Source organism: Calonectris borealis, chromosome 1 (genome assembly GCF_964195595.1).
Source record: "Calonectris borealis chromosome 1, bCalBor7.hap1.2, whole genome shotgun sequence".
Lineage (NCBI taxonomy): Eukaryota > Metazoa > Chordata > Aves > Procellariiformes > Procellariidae > Calonectris > Calonectris borealis.
This window is the reverse complement of record NC_134312.1, coordinates 212,907,625-212,922,099: the sequence shown is the minus strand read 5'-3', so window position 1 is coordinate 212,922,099 and position 14,475 is coordinate 212,907,625. Positions and strand designations below refer to the sequence as shown.

The 14,475-nt window shown below is 38.1% G+C and overlaps 1 protein-coding gene across 4 annotated transcripts in view; it reads left to right on the top strand.

The window, feature by feature from the left end:
* The window catches only part of DLG2 (discs large MAGUK scaffold protein 2), a 1,041,736-nt gene that overhangs the window by 809,751 nt on the left and 217,510 nt on the right, over positions 1 to 14,475 (top strand). For all 4 annotated transcript variants that reach the window (XM_075140226.1, XM_075140229.1, XM_075140227.1 and 1 more), the window contains one exon: positions 12,376 to 12,478. In XM_075140226.1, coding sequence (XP_074996327.1) covers positions 12,376 to 12,478 — 103 coding nt within the window. The remainder of the gene's footprint in view (positions 1 to 12,375; positions 12,479 to 14,475) is intronic.

Here is a 14,475-nt window from a genome sequence, read left to right as displayed (position 1 = left end):
AGCCATCTCCAGGAAAGCAGGGCTCCATCACGCGTAACGGTTACTTGGGAAGACAAAATGCCATCACTTCGAACGTCCCCCCTTCTTTCTTCTTCCCCCAGCTTTATGTGCTGAGCATCACATCATATGGTATGGAACATCCCTTTGGTCAGATGGGGTCAGCTGTCCCGGCTGTGTCCCCTCCCAACTCTTTGTGCACCCCCAGCCTCCTCGCTGGTGGGGTGGGGTGAGGAGCAGAAAAGGCCTTGACTCTGTGTAAGCACTGCTCAGCAGGAACGAAAACATCCCGGTGTTATCAACACTGTTTCCAGCACAAATCCAAAACATAGCCCCATACCAGCTACTGTGAAGGAAATTAACTCTATCCCAGCCAAAACCAGCACACCTAAACAGTTGGAAGAAAGACTAGTTAAAAGTGAGACCCGAGAGAGTTTGAATGTTTAGGCATTTTTTGCTTTTGTCTTCTTTAAAAAAGGATCAGTGATCATCCAGTTAGGGCAGTGATGAAGAAACAGAGAGATAAGTCTTTAAACTGGACAAAGACAAAAACCAAGTTAGAACTTAGAAAAATAAGATACTTAGAAACCAGCTGAAATTCGTCCTCAAATACTTAAGAACTATTCAAAGCAGACAATTCAGAATTTTCTTCAAGAACTCCAGGAATATTTGGGAATATAGACAAGCTTGCCCAATTTTCAGTGAAAACTTCTGGAAGAAATAATCGATCTATTTGCAGATACTTAGACTACAACAGAAGGAGAAGTAATAGCCCCTATGAATTTTTCAATAATAAATTGTCAAGCATAATTTCATTCCTGAAAGGACAATAGCCACAGGGCTGGAGAAGAAGTAAAAATGTCATTTTACCACAAACTTATTTTACAATTTTACCATTTTACCACAGCTGTCCCTGTAAGCTGCCTATCAACATCTTCATACAGTGGCAGATCACAAGATCCCAAAAACTAGAGAAAAACAGAGAAAAGCAAAGATGTTGTCATGGCAGGATCTAATGGGAAGATCTGGGGCAAACAGTGGGTTAATGCAAGCTCAGACATTGCCGACAACATTTTGAAGTTCTGTGATTTGAGGGTGAGTTAGAAATGGCAGTAGGTCTCTAAGAGTCCTCAACCTATTTACTTTTATATGGGATCATCTGGGTGCACAGTGCTCCACCTTTCCAGATAAACTTCGTTTCATCTTTTACAATGCATGAAGACATATGTTCAGTACTTGCTGTCATCATGACGAACCGAAAACATTTCACATGACAAAACTGAATCACTCGTACAACTTCCCTGTACAAGAGGAGATTTTTAGAGGTAGAGAAGGCAACTGGACATCCAATGAACAGAATCTGGGTGCAAACGTAAATTTATGCTTTTGAAAAACCTCTCTTTTATATATTTAAATAAATATATATTATTTTAAAAAAACCCTCTTTTTTCCCCCATGAAGCTTTGGAGTTTAGAACCTATGTCAGGAAAGCCCTAACATCCTCCTTGACCATAAAAATTCACTTCAATGAAGTATGAACTATGTCAATGTAGACAGTACCATCTGGAAATACCCTTGGAGAAGAGAGCTGGTAGCAAACTGTTTTTCAGTGTTGCTGATAAATATACATGATCTGGTAGCTGGAAGTTGAACTTAGACATATTCATCCTCAAAACATGACGCACTTGTTTTGTAGTCAGGGTAACTGGGTTATATTGCCATAGAAGCTTGTAGACTTGTCACTTTGGGACTTCAAAATAAAAGATGACTTTCTAAAATACAAGCTTAATGGAGCTTCTAGGGAAAACTTTACCACCTGCATGTACTGGAATACTATGTGCGTTGGTGACTATAGAGCTCCCTTTTGTCTTTTATTAATGTAGGAATCTGTCTTCCAGCTGGATTTCTCTCTCTCTCTCCCTCCCACCCCCGTCTTTCAGCAATCTATAACATATATTGCAATTGCCTTGGTGCAGTAACTGTTTCCTAAATTAACTCTGACATTTCCAAGCACATGATCAGAACCTAATAAATTATACTAACCATTCTCATGAATAAGGTACGTCTCTTTTTGAAAAGCAGTGTTAGCTATCAGACCTGTCAGTTATGTGTCATGCAAAGCTAGTACATTGGCCTAGACTAGAGGCTGTGTATTCCTTCCATGATGAAATCATCAGTTGCCTCTAAAACATTCCTTTTACAATTGCCTCAGTGAGTAGAAATGATCTGATGCCAGATTGCTTGCTCTTCAGCTCCTAATATTTTAAGAAAGAGTTCACATTCCGTTCAAACATTCTGACTTAGCAAATTTTGTTTTAAGACTGTCAAACGGGATTATGTCAGATCTGATACGTTGAAGATTTGGAGTGAGCTTTACTCCCCTCAGTGTAGCCTTACTGTCAGCCTCACAATACAAGAAAACTGTAAACACAAATTTGAAAACCAATCTGCTACCGCTGGACAAGATGACTACATCCCTGAGCTTTATTCATTCAGGGATTTGCCCCAGGCTGGACTTTTGCCTTGTACTTAAACAGACTAGACTGCAGGCATCATTCTGCTCTGCTGCCCAGGAAGTTTTGGATTCCTGAGTGATAAAAAAAATTATCATATGACACGAGCTGCCACATAATAGAAATCGGCCATCCATTAAATAGGATATTTGAGGAATATCTGCAATAATTTGTTGGAGGAGATTTTGGAGATCCTTCTGAAAAAAAAAAACAAGATAGGTATGCCCTTTATCTGAACAACCAAGCCACCAGGACAATAACAAAAGCAAAAACACTTACAGAAAACAAGGGCTATTTCCTTTCCATTGGTTTTAAAAAACATGCTTTACATGAGACTATGGAGCATCATCTATTCAAAATGTCTGTGTCACGTAACCCTAATCTGTAGAGCCACAAATAAACTATGAATGTTGTAATTCAGGCAGCTTTAATATAAAAATGTGGGCACCGAACACTTACTTCATCTAAAGCTGAAGATTCCAGTTAGCTACCATTCAACCATTGATACATTGCCTCATGGTCACTGGATTGAATTCAGTATAGATTTGCCTTGACAGAAGCCAATGGCCATCTCACATCTCACAGGCCACATCATTACCATATTCTGCAGATGTGGAAATATGGAAAAGCCTGTCAAGTAGAGATCAAGGCAAGGATTTCAGTTTTGGAATTTGCTACTAACTCAGTGCTTGGGATCAGACAAGTCACCAAAGCTCTTCTGTCTCTAAGCAGCCTCTAAAATTGTTTTATCTTTTTATTTCATTTCCTGACTACCTATTGTTTATTGGCTTCAGCTGGAATTAAGTTCTTATCATCTTTGAGTTATAAGGCACTTGTTAAAATGGAAACATTTATTTCATTTCAGAAGCAGGAGAATCGCAATAATTATTTCTGCTTATACCATCCATTGAAATTCAAATGTGAAACAAGAACCCTGCAGCATTATGAGCAAAACCAATCAATGGGTAGTTTAGCTATATCCATATACAAGAAAGAAAAACACCTTTTAGAACTGTGTGGAAACCAAGCTACATGGAATAACTGCTAGTAATAGGGGAATGCCTAAAGGACCCAGGATGAGAGCAGGAGATAGGGAAACCCAAAAGCTGAAAATAGAATTAGGGAGAAAAGATTAATTCAGAAAGGCAGGAAAGTGAATGGAAGTGACAGTCGTGTAAAGTAAAAGCTATAGGAGGGAGGAGGGACTGTTTGATATTTTATCAATTTGGAGTAGGAAGATAGCAGGAACTTCAAAGGAGAGTGAATGTGTGAAGACACTCTTGGGTTGAAACGATGGCACAGTAGTGAGATCCATGAGATCAGGTAGTGGCAGAAAAACAAGGGTGTTTGAGTGACCACACAGGAAGACAGAAGGTAAAAAAGCAGCAACTAGATTTGAATTTAAGAGCTAATGATGAGCTCTCCATTTTAACATAAATGAATATTCTTACTGAGTATTGTGTTTGATGGATGAGTGTTTCATGTATAAAATTAATGAAAAATAATATGTATATTTATTTAAAAATAGATAAAAAATATTGGTCTGTGTTATTAGCTAGCATGGTACTCATATATGATATTTTTCATTGGTAATACCAGTTGTCTTAATATGAAAAGACTACATGTGCGCCTCTGTCTAGACTTTACCATTTAGCAATTAGACAAAATGCCATTGATCACCTCATAGTTGCTGGATCCAGTCCAGGTTGGCAATAGAACTAACTGGTAGCTATTTAGTGACCTGAATGAAATAAATTTTGTGTCCATTCAGGCTCCAGTGAGCCTGTGTGTCCTTCTCAAAAGCTATAATTTATTTCAAACCCAGTTTAAACAAGTTTTGAGGAAGTCTGATGGAACTGAGGGGAAATGGCTCTTAAGCTGTCACTGCAGTGAACACTTCAGTGAAATTACTTCAGTCTCAAAGTTTGCCAATCTGGCATCATTCACAAAAGCTACAATCACATGGGAAGCAGATCTTCTATCAGAAGAATTTCTGTACAGTTTGGATTAAAAAATAAGTCTTTGACTATGGATATAGGCTTAACAGGTACATTTGGAATGATTCATATGGTCTGGTGAGTCATAAAGCTTGTTGCTTCCTACTGTAAATGCAGCGTGTGCAAGACACCTCTTCAATAACATAATATTAATTTTCTTCCTGCTTCAAAGATGTAGTGCTTTGATACTCTTTCAGCTGGTTTAGCTGCCTCCTTACACTTATTAGAAGAAAAAGGCATGTTAAATGACATAGCTTGTAGTGCCACAGTGGTTCTTGTTTTCCACAGAGAGAAGAATTTGCCTCTAGAATGCCCAGCTCATCAGAGCATAAAGACCAGCTTACTAGAGGCAAACATCGTAACTCTAAGGTAGCAAGACAAGGAAAATTGAAAAGGTCATTGAAATTGCTGGCCCATGAAAAGAGAAAAAGAGAGGAGGAGGATGCTGGGCACAGCAGACATGACACAATATTATGTTTTCAGTGGAGTTCAGAATGAGATAACCATTTTGCCTATATGTGCCGAACTAAGCAGTTTTAACTGATCAGAAGAAAGCATAGGCACAGAGAAGGTTAGAAGTGAGAAAAGTGAGAGAGAAACAATAAAGTGAGCCTGAAAATTTAAAAGAAGCTAAGCTGGAGAGTGAAGACTCTTTTCCCCCTGTGCATTTCTCCTTTCTTTCTATTTCTAAACCTTTTCTTCACTAACAAGGCAAAAAACTGTCCTATACCGGCATTTCCCCCCCGGGGGGCCGCTCCCCGCGGCCGTGCCCCCGCCGGGGTTCCCGGAGCTGTCCGCGGTGCTGAGCGCGCTCCGCTCCCCGCCGGCTCCCTCCTGCCCTGCGCTGCGGAGCTTCGGCCTCGAGCCGCAGGTGTGGGCTTCGCTTTGCAAAAAGATGGCCTGTCTAAGCTGCTCAAGGGCTGTACTTTGGCGACATGCACGAGTTTCTTGGAATTCTTGTACTTTTCCAGTTGTCAGTGTTGTGTGGGCCAATGTATAGAATGATTATGCCACCTGCTTGTGAGGAAAGTTTTCCCCAGAGATGTTCAGGGCAGGTCATCCCTAATGGGTGTTTTTCCAATATTCCCTGTCTTGCTGGAACACCATACTTCCATCACCTAAGAGTTGATGCTATATACTCCGTTTCTAATAACTAAACAGGACTGCTGGAGAACATGGCTCAGCTTTCCTCTCTCCTCGTGTTAATGTGCTTGAGAACACTTAAGTTGATGTGCAAAGTTAAGGCAGATAAATAAGGTTCTTTGTATCTTCTCTTAATGCAATTCTGGTCATAGAGAGTTGTCTTTATTTAGACTTCTGTTTGCTTTTTCAGACACCAAAAGCTCTTCTTTTATGAGTTCAACAAATAAAAGAATTCAGCCACAACTTGAAAAATCTGCTGTATTGTTTGTTCCATGGTAAAAAGGTGCCATTTCTTCACCATTTAATTTAGTGTGTAAAAGCACTGTGCTATGTCAGTGACAGTTCAAAGAAGAAATGAGAAGGAATCCTCTATGTTTCCTCCCCAGAGAAGGGATGTGTTTTTCCTTTCCAATTCAACAAGACATTCCAAGTGTTCATTTTATCACTGTACAAACATAAAATAAGGTGGCTTAAATATATAAATGGCTAAATAAAACAGATTATTCTGCTAGCCTCTGTTGAATGACCTACATATGAACCATGCTCAAGCACTCTAACAGAAGACAACCAGACTGTACTGTCTGTAAATGGCACTGTTCAGAATCGAACCAATTTGTGCTAATATGGGCTATTCAAATATTTTAAAAGGAATATAACTCTTCTAATTTTAGAAGAGTTTGATCTATCAAAAATATAAATTTTACCTTTTATTTAGATTATGATTCAGTATTTAATGAAGTAGATCATGCTTTAGTTTAAGTCAATGAATACAAAGGTAATTACTATAATTACTGCGAATTATAGTTGCATCTTTTTCTCCATCTCAGTTAAGTTTTGTCTGTAGTTTTAAACTATAATCTTTCATTGCAGAGCTTCTCTTTGTTTGTAAGCTTTCTTACTGCTTTTTGCCACAGCATGCAGAAGAGACAGACATCTGTATAAGCTGGAGGCTCCTCTTACTTCCATTATGTCAAATTCATTTTGGAGTTAGGCGTCAGAAATTGTGCAGTCAAATTCATTCTGGGCCAGGACATCAGGATTGTGCAGTCAAGCTCAGAACAGCAGTGCTACTTTGCTTATTATATAATGCTTCATAAAGGAAACCAGCCCATTTAATACAAAACAAAACAAAACAAAACAACACACCTTTAATATGTATTAAACTTTCCTGCACACATTTGCAAATTTTTCTGGTATTTTTCTTTCTTTTACAGATTATTCTTAACATAAACAGGATCAAATTAATTGAAAGCAGTCATTTAAATCAGATTTTTACAATTTGCAATGTAATCATGTCAGGGAAAAACATCATCGCACACAATTCTTATAATTAAAACATTGTTTTGGAGGAAGAGGCAAGACAGAGTATTATTTGTTTTACTCCTTCAGAAACTCGTGTTCATTTTGGCCTGAGGGTAAGAATTTGATTAAAATGTGTAAATTAATGGTGTCTTTCATCAAGATTTAATGTTGCTACATGAATATGCTGTTCTTCAACTAGAATGTTTGGGACTTGATTATGTTTGCTTTTAAATATTGGGAAATAATACTCAGAAATCAAGTTAGCATCTACTCTTCTTGTTCTTTAGAAAGTACAACTAGGTTGTAAGTCCTTTCTAAATTTAATGCCTATTATTCTTCAGTGAGATCCTGTCAGATATTGGTGAGCAAAATAGCATGCAAACAGACTTCTACCTACCTATTTGGCAATGATTGTTTGATTTTATTCTGCAGCTGTGCATCTTCAAGAGGGAGATCACTATTTTGGCAACCTAGTGTAGTCAGGTCGTTTACCTGTTCAACATTACTTAATCTGTTTTGTCTAGCTTGTTTATCATCTTGATAAAAATTGCAGAAGATAGAATTGATGTGGTATTTTCTCTCTGACATTTCTTTTCCTTGCTTTTTTGATTTCAGACCTGTAAGTCCTCCTCAAGTGTCCATCTCAGCCTATATCCTAGCAGAAAAGTGAACTTAATTTCAGAGAAATTCACTCACTAGAATGTGTTGTGTTTGCACCTTAGGCAATCATTTCTGCCAGAATGAGCGTGCAAAGGGCAGAAGGTAGTCAACTGCCATTTCAGTGGCTTCTTGTTGTTCTGTGGAAAAGTGAAAAAATGTTTGTGTAACTTAGCTTTGGTGGAATTCCTGTCTTATATTTATATTCTTGATGCGTTATTAGGATCTTAGTTATTGGACCACATATAGATAGAACCATTGTTTTTCAGAAGAGTAGGAGAATAAGGATGTGGTTTCTTTATTCTTTCATACATCCTCTCTTCCTAACTACAGAGAGATTATGATGATTTATTAATGATTTTTGAAACTTCATGTTCTGGTTCTGTTAACACAACTCTTACAGACCACCACAATGTTTTCCTGTATTGCTTAAGAGACGCTTGTGTTCTCCTGAAGTCTACAGTCTTCAAGCTTAAGCCTAAACAAATTTTTTTTTTTTTTTCTGGACCTTCTAATACTGATCAGGTGACATCATCTGTATCCATCTCCCCAACTCAGGAGCTCAGGAATTTAGGAATGTTCCTTTAAGCTTTCCTTCAGTTCATCCTATTGCTTCTTTCTCGGGGCTCTCGCAAGGACTCCAGTTATGAAAGGGAAAAACACATAGGTAAAATCCAAGCTCTCTATTAAAGGAAAGGTGACTTGGCTTCAAAATTTTCTTCTTCAGAGACACTGAATCAAGGTTGAAGTTTCCTTTAGAATCATAGAATAGAATCATAGAATCATTAAGTTAGAAAAGACCTCTAAGATCATCGAGTCCAACCGTCAACCCAACACCACCATGCCCACTAAACCATATCCCTAAGTGCCTCATCTGCACGTCTTTTAAATACCTCCAGGGATGGTCACTCAACCACTTTCCTGGGCAGCCTGTTCCAAGGCCTGACCACGCTTCCAGTAAAGACATTTTTCCTAATGTCCAACCTAAACCTCCCTTGGCGCAACTTGAGGCCATTTCCTCTCATCCTATCGCTTGTTACTTGGGAGAAGAGACCAACACCCACCTCGCTACAACCTCCTTTCAGGTAGTTGTAGAGTGCGATAAGGTCTCCCTTTAGCCTCCTCTTCTCCAGACTAAACAACCCAATTCCCTCAGCTGCTTCTTATAAGACTTGTTCTCCAAGTTTATGTTTATGGCATGATATAGGCACTGTGCTGCCTAAACTTAAGGATTCTGCTCGGGCCTCCACAGTACCAAAGCTGTGACTGCAGTGCTGAGTTAATGAGTAATTGTAGTGCTGGTACATCTGTGCCCATGGCAATGCAGCAGCCAGTGTCGTAACACCGTCACTGAATAAAAGTAGGGCACAACACCTCTTTCTTCCACAGCAGTAGCCTAAATTGTGCTTCTTTCAGGAATTTTGTATTCTCCACGGAGGCTGCAAACTAAGTCCCAATTAACACAATATTCTTCTTCAGGTTTTTTCAGTATTGTACATTAAAATATATTAGATTTTATGGCACCGAAAACTCTGATTCTCTCCCTTGTTCTTTTAGAATGCACTTAATTATTGTCTTTTATGATACTATATTCCTAGACTGAATTTCAGTGAGTTTTTTCCATGGATCTATGTTAGCCTTGCCATCCACCGAACTTGAGATTTATGTACACAACTTTGATGAAAGTATTTGAACCTTTTGCTCTTTTTTTTTTGAAAGCTTCCACCAGCCATTTTTACAGCCATTGCTTTCAAACAGGAAGATGGGACAACGGAGAACTCTTGTGTTAGACAAATAATGAAGCTTGTTATCTTACATTTGCCCTATGTTCAGAATTTCTTTTCAGGAGCATTAGAGCATTGCTTGTGAATAAAGATATTCACTTCCCTTTACACAATCTAGATCGAAATTGTAAAAACAACATAAACTTCAGATGACAGAAATGTTGCAGAAGTTATCAGAGCGTATCTATCAGCATATAATGCTTTGAAAGGTATGAGCCAAAGACACTAATACGTGGCAGTACCAGAACACCGAATTATTGTCACAGCTTACCTTCAGATTGTCTGTATGATTGTAACAACATGGAGATCCATACATACATATTCTCATAAAACGTTATGTTCCGGCAGACACTTCTACTACAAGGTCTCTATCTTGTAGAAGCTACCTTAGTGCTCCTTAAAGTGTTTTGCTCCTGTATATACTCTCCCTCCTGTCTGCTGAGACTCCTCTCCTTGCAAAGTCACACAACATGATGGTAGTTCAGACTATGCTGCCTCTTAGGTCCTTCATATGCTGCCCTGAAGGGTCTAAGACACATGCATAGATCAAGCAGGCATTACCAGCATGGTAATGATATTCATACTCTCCACCGCAGAATGCACATATGGACAAATTAGCTAAAAAAACACAGTTATTTTTCTGTAAGGTAGTTTATAATTGATTTTACCTTTCACGTCATTATTTTGATTATATAATAGGTCTTGTGTGCATGAGGATATGAGTAAGGTAAGGTTGGAATAGGTTATATTCTTCTGGTATGTTAGTTCCACATTTACTTTTTTACTTCCTCAATCTAAAGATAAGCCAGTGTGTAATTATTTTTGTATAACGTGGAAAGATTGCAAAAAATCATGCTTCTCCAAAATTCTAGATCTTCTATTGTTTTGAATGATATTAAAATAATATAGACAGTTGAAATTCAGACTAATTTTTTTTTTAGAAATGGAGAGAGCTGATTTTTGTGAATAAGATGGGGAGAAATATTAAAAGATCATCAAATTGAGTAGCTTAAAAAGTTTTTGAGAGAAGAAAGGATGAGTTGTTTAGGAAAAAATGTGGGTTTTCCTTCCCTGTTATAAAGCAAAAAAAAAAACTAATTGAGAAAAGATGTTTTTTTAGACCCGTTGAACTGAGAAAACTTTGATTCATATGGAATCATATTTTCAGAAATCTGAAACCTCAGCTAGACAATTATGTTTCTGTGTACAGTCAGCAGTTCTACAGCATAATGCAGTCTTCTGGATCAGAAACTGTGGATCTCCTGGGGTTTTATATTATTGCTATCACAAATTAGTTTTTCTAAGAATAATATTCTAAATGCTGTTCACATACTAGTAAAGACTAGATTTTGTCATGCAAATAAGGAAGAAATTTTTCACAATGAGGGTGGTGAAACACTGGCACAGGTTGCCCAGAGAGGTGGTAGATGCCCCATCCCTGGGAACATTCAAGGTCAGGTTGGACAGGGCTTGAGCACCATGATCTAGTTGAAGGTGTCCCATGGCAGGGGGGTTGGACTAGATGATCTTTAAAGGTCCCTTCCCATCCAGACCATTCTATGATTCTATGGTTCTATGATAAATAGTAATTAAACGTGTTCCCAAAACATCACATTCTCTAAGATTTGGTGAAAGACAGCAAGTTAGGATGGGCTGGTTTCTAAATGTAATTGATCAAAATAAATCTATTCATAACAGATTCAATAGCTGTTATTTGTAATGTTCTATGGAATCAAATTTATTTTTGTAAGCCTTAAAAAGTTGTTAAAATTTAAATAAAATAAAATCCATATTTTCAATACGTGCTTAGTCATCTTGTGATAGTACTTCATAAAAATAAACACAAAAGAGTTGCTATTGCTGAGAATCTGGGGCTTGTGTTTTGGCCCGTTTGCCTGTGAAATCTATGGCATTGTTCTCTCTCCTCCCCCCGTCCTTTATTTCCTTTCTTTTTTCTTTTCTTTTCTTGAGCAATAAAAAATGGATTTTTGTCCCGCTGAGGTTGTTTACATGTCAAAAGTTTCCTGTTCTCCACTGAAACATTATGAAGTGGAAACCTTTAAAAGTGAGGAGGAAAGTCAAATAAATAAATAAGTAAATAAATAAATGAAAGAAATCTCACATACTTCAGTACAACCAGACAGTAACTCTCCCACTAAAAAGCAAGATTCAAATTACTGGAACAGTTAATAATTCTGTAAACGAATTCTGTTTCTTCCTTGGGAGGCTACTGACAAAACATTTAATATCACAAATACAAATCAAAAGAGTTTTGAAACTTCCCACAGATTTTAGGGGTGGGCTCCCTACTTTGTTCCGCTCTTTTCCATTTCCACTGCTTATTCAGCAAAAAAATGATCATTAAGTCACAGGAACCCCATGGAAAGTTCTATCAGTGTCAAAGAGCCAGAGGTGGCAAAGCTGTACCTGGTGGTGACTCCGTTGCTGTCATGTGCAAGATACAGGGATATTTCTAGGCAATAGGAGGAGGGATTTCTCCTCTGGAAGTTCTCCAACCAGCAGTTTTTGTTAGAGATGCTCTATATATCTCCAGGTTCCCCTCATGCTACAGACTGGGTTGCAGAGTCCGGCTGAAGGAGCTGTTTCCTTGCCTGCAGTATTCTACAGTGACCTTCAAGAACCGCAGAAAATTTATCTTTTGAATCTTGTAGATTAAATGAAATTGATTGATGAAGAGATTACCAAAAATGTAAACTCAGTAGAGCAGGAAACCCCAAAAAAGCAGCAGTCAGCGAATATGCATGGATAAGCGTACATAAACTATGGTGTGCAGTATTAGTGCTGATCCTCATGGCCTGTCACAGGTAACGTCCTCTCAGCCTTTTTGATTTTGTACTTTCACTTTTGCATCTGGGCAACCTGACTTTTACGTCCATCAGGTATTTAAAAAAAAAACCACCTCTGTCTTTCTGTCTAATGTTAAACTACTCAGATCTATTGTTGTTTGCATTCCTTCTGTAGGTGAACGGTATTGATCTTCGAGGTGCTACCCACGAGCAGGCTGCAGCTGCGCTAAAAGGAGCAGGGCAGACGGTAACAATCATAGCACAATACCAGCCGGAGGGTAAGCAAAATAATAAACTTAAAGACATATGGTAAAAGATAAGTGCTTTAAAGCCACCCATTTAACAGGATGAGGCTGCTGTAGACAGTGCTTTTCCCAGCTATCATCAGAAGTCATCTGGAATGAAAATTCAAGTGGCAATTCTATCGCAAGGAAATGGCTGTATTTTTGTCACAGACTTTGCTTTTAGAAGTATTTTATGCAACTATAAGAACTATCTTTAAATGCGCATATAATAACACAGTAATCAACACTTAGTTAATCATTTTATTTTCATTATTGCTTATTTTACGTTCTTTTCTATTCTCCTTCTGGAGACAATGCGAAAGATAAGTTAAGAATTAACAGAAATGCCAGGAAGATCTGAAGTTGCTTCAGACAGTCAGATCAGAATTAAACAAAGATAAATGCTTCCTGCCAAATGCATAGAGCTTCCCATTATTAGTTTTGGATGACGGTGTCTTTGTACCTCCAGGGCTTACTAGATAGCAAGCGCTTACTAGAGAAATGACAGCTTTCTAAATAAAGGCATCAGCAGGAAATTCAGCAAAATATAAGACATTTAGGGTGGGATGTATCTCATCCAGCTTTGGTGTCTAATATTTAGCCTTCTAGAGCTTAAGCTAGTTTCAGTGGGAAGAAGTAGGTATTGATTGATATATGAGTCCAGAGTTAAGTGACAGAACTCCCTTCTCATTGTCCATGAGCTACAGTTTTTCCTGATATGACTATCTGAGGCTCTCAAGAAATTCATGAAAGGAATATTACTCTCTGATAGGAACTGAAGGTGGTTTTCTTCCACAGTAGTTGTTGCTTTGAAACTCTTTCCAGGTGAATTCAACAACTACAGGTGTCTGTGAAGACTTGCTGGCAGCGTTTTAGCAGTTTTCAGTAAACAGTTCTAGCTCAATTCACAAGTCCTGCTATGACCTGTCCACACAAGTTGTTGATTCTGCCTGACTGTGCCCAGCCTCGGACACGTGTAGGTCTCAGGTGAAAAAGAACATCTCTAATAACAGGTTCAGCTAGACAGTTTTTTCAGAGACACGGGGGAGATGAATTAGTACTGCCAGAGTTTACCCAGCATGATACCTTCTTTTGTTTCTCTGGATCCCGATGGTAGCACACAAATAGAAAAATAGCTGGTATTTTAGTTAAACTTACAATTGCGCTTCAGATCTGGTATCATGCATCCATTTATTGGTTTATCTGCACTTGAGTCACCAAGCAGAATAAATTAGGCCATACTAAGAAATGGGCAGACGAGAGCAAATGAAATTGCAAGTGTCTCTTTTTAGTTAAATAAATGGAACATATGAATATAAAAATGCATAAGCAATAATCAGTTATTTCAAAGAAAAAGTATTGAAAAGCAATTCCATTACAGATAGGTATCCACACTGGATTCTGAATAAAACCATGTTCCCATCAGTTCCGGCAATCTTGTTTGCTGTCTGGTGATTTTATACTGCAATTATCACCACAGTGTCTGAGTACTTGTAGCAATCACTGGCATTTCAGAGTTGTTCTATGCCATTGTTAATACACAGAAAAATACCTCACTTGACAGATTTTTCATATCATATTTGAACTTTTAATTGACATACTTTCCCCCTATATTTTACCAGCTCTGTAATATGTCAAATTCAGTTTTGGTGAACATGCAATTCAAACGATGCTGATAAAAATCCATAAAGTATTATATTGCTTATTTAATCTATTTTTCCGATAATGCTGCTCCATTCACCAAAAACCCTGTTGAGGGCAGACTAGTCCCAACTGCATGATTTGTTGTCAGTGAAGCACAGCCAGTTTTCCGTTTCACCCAGATTGTTCAAAACACACTGAAGAGAGTGGAGCTGGTGAAGAACAGGGCCTGAAAGTTAACCTTTTTATAGGAAATGATTGAATTTTTTAAGATAGTGAGAGCATTCAGTAGTTGTCCAGCATGTGTTGTCTTACAGCTGAAGTATTTCATTCTAATCTGAGATACTGGT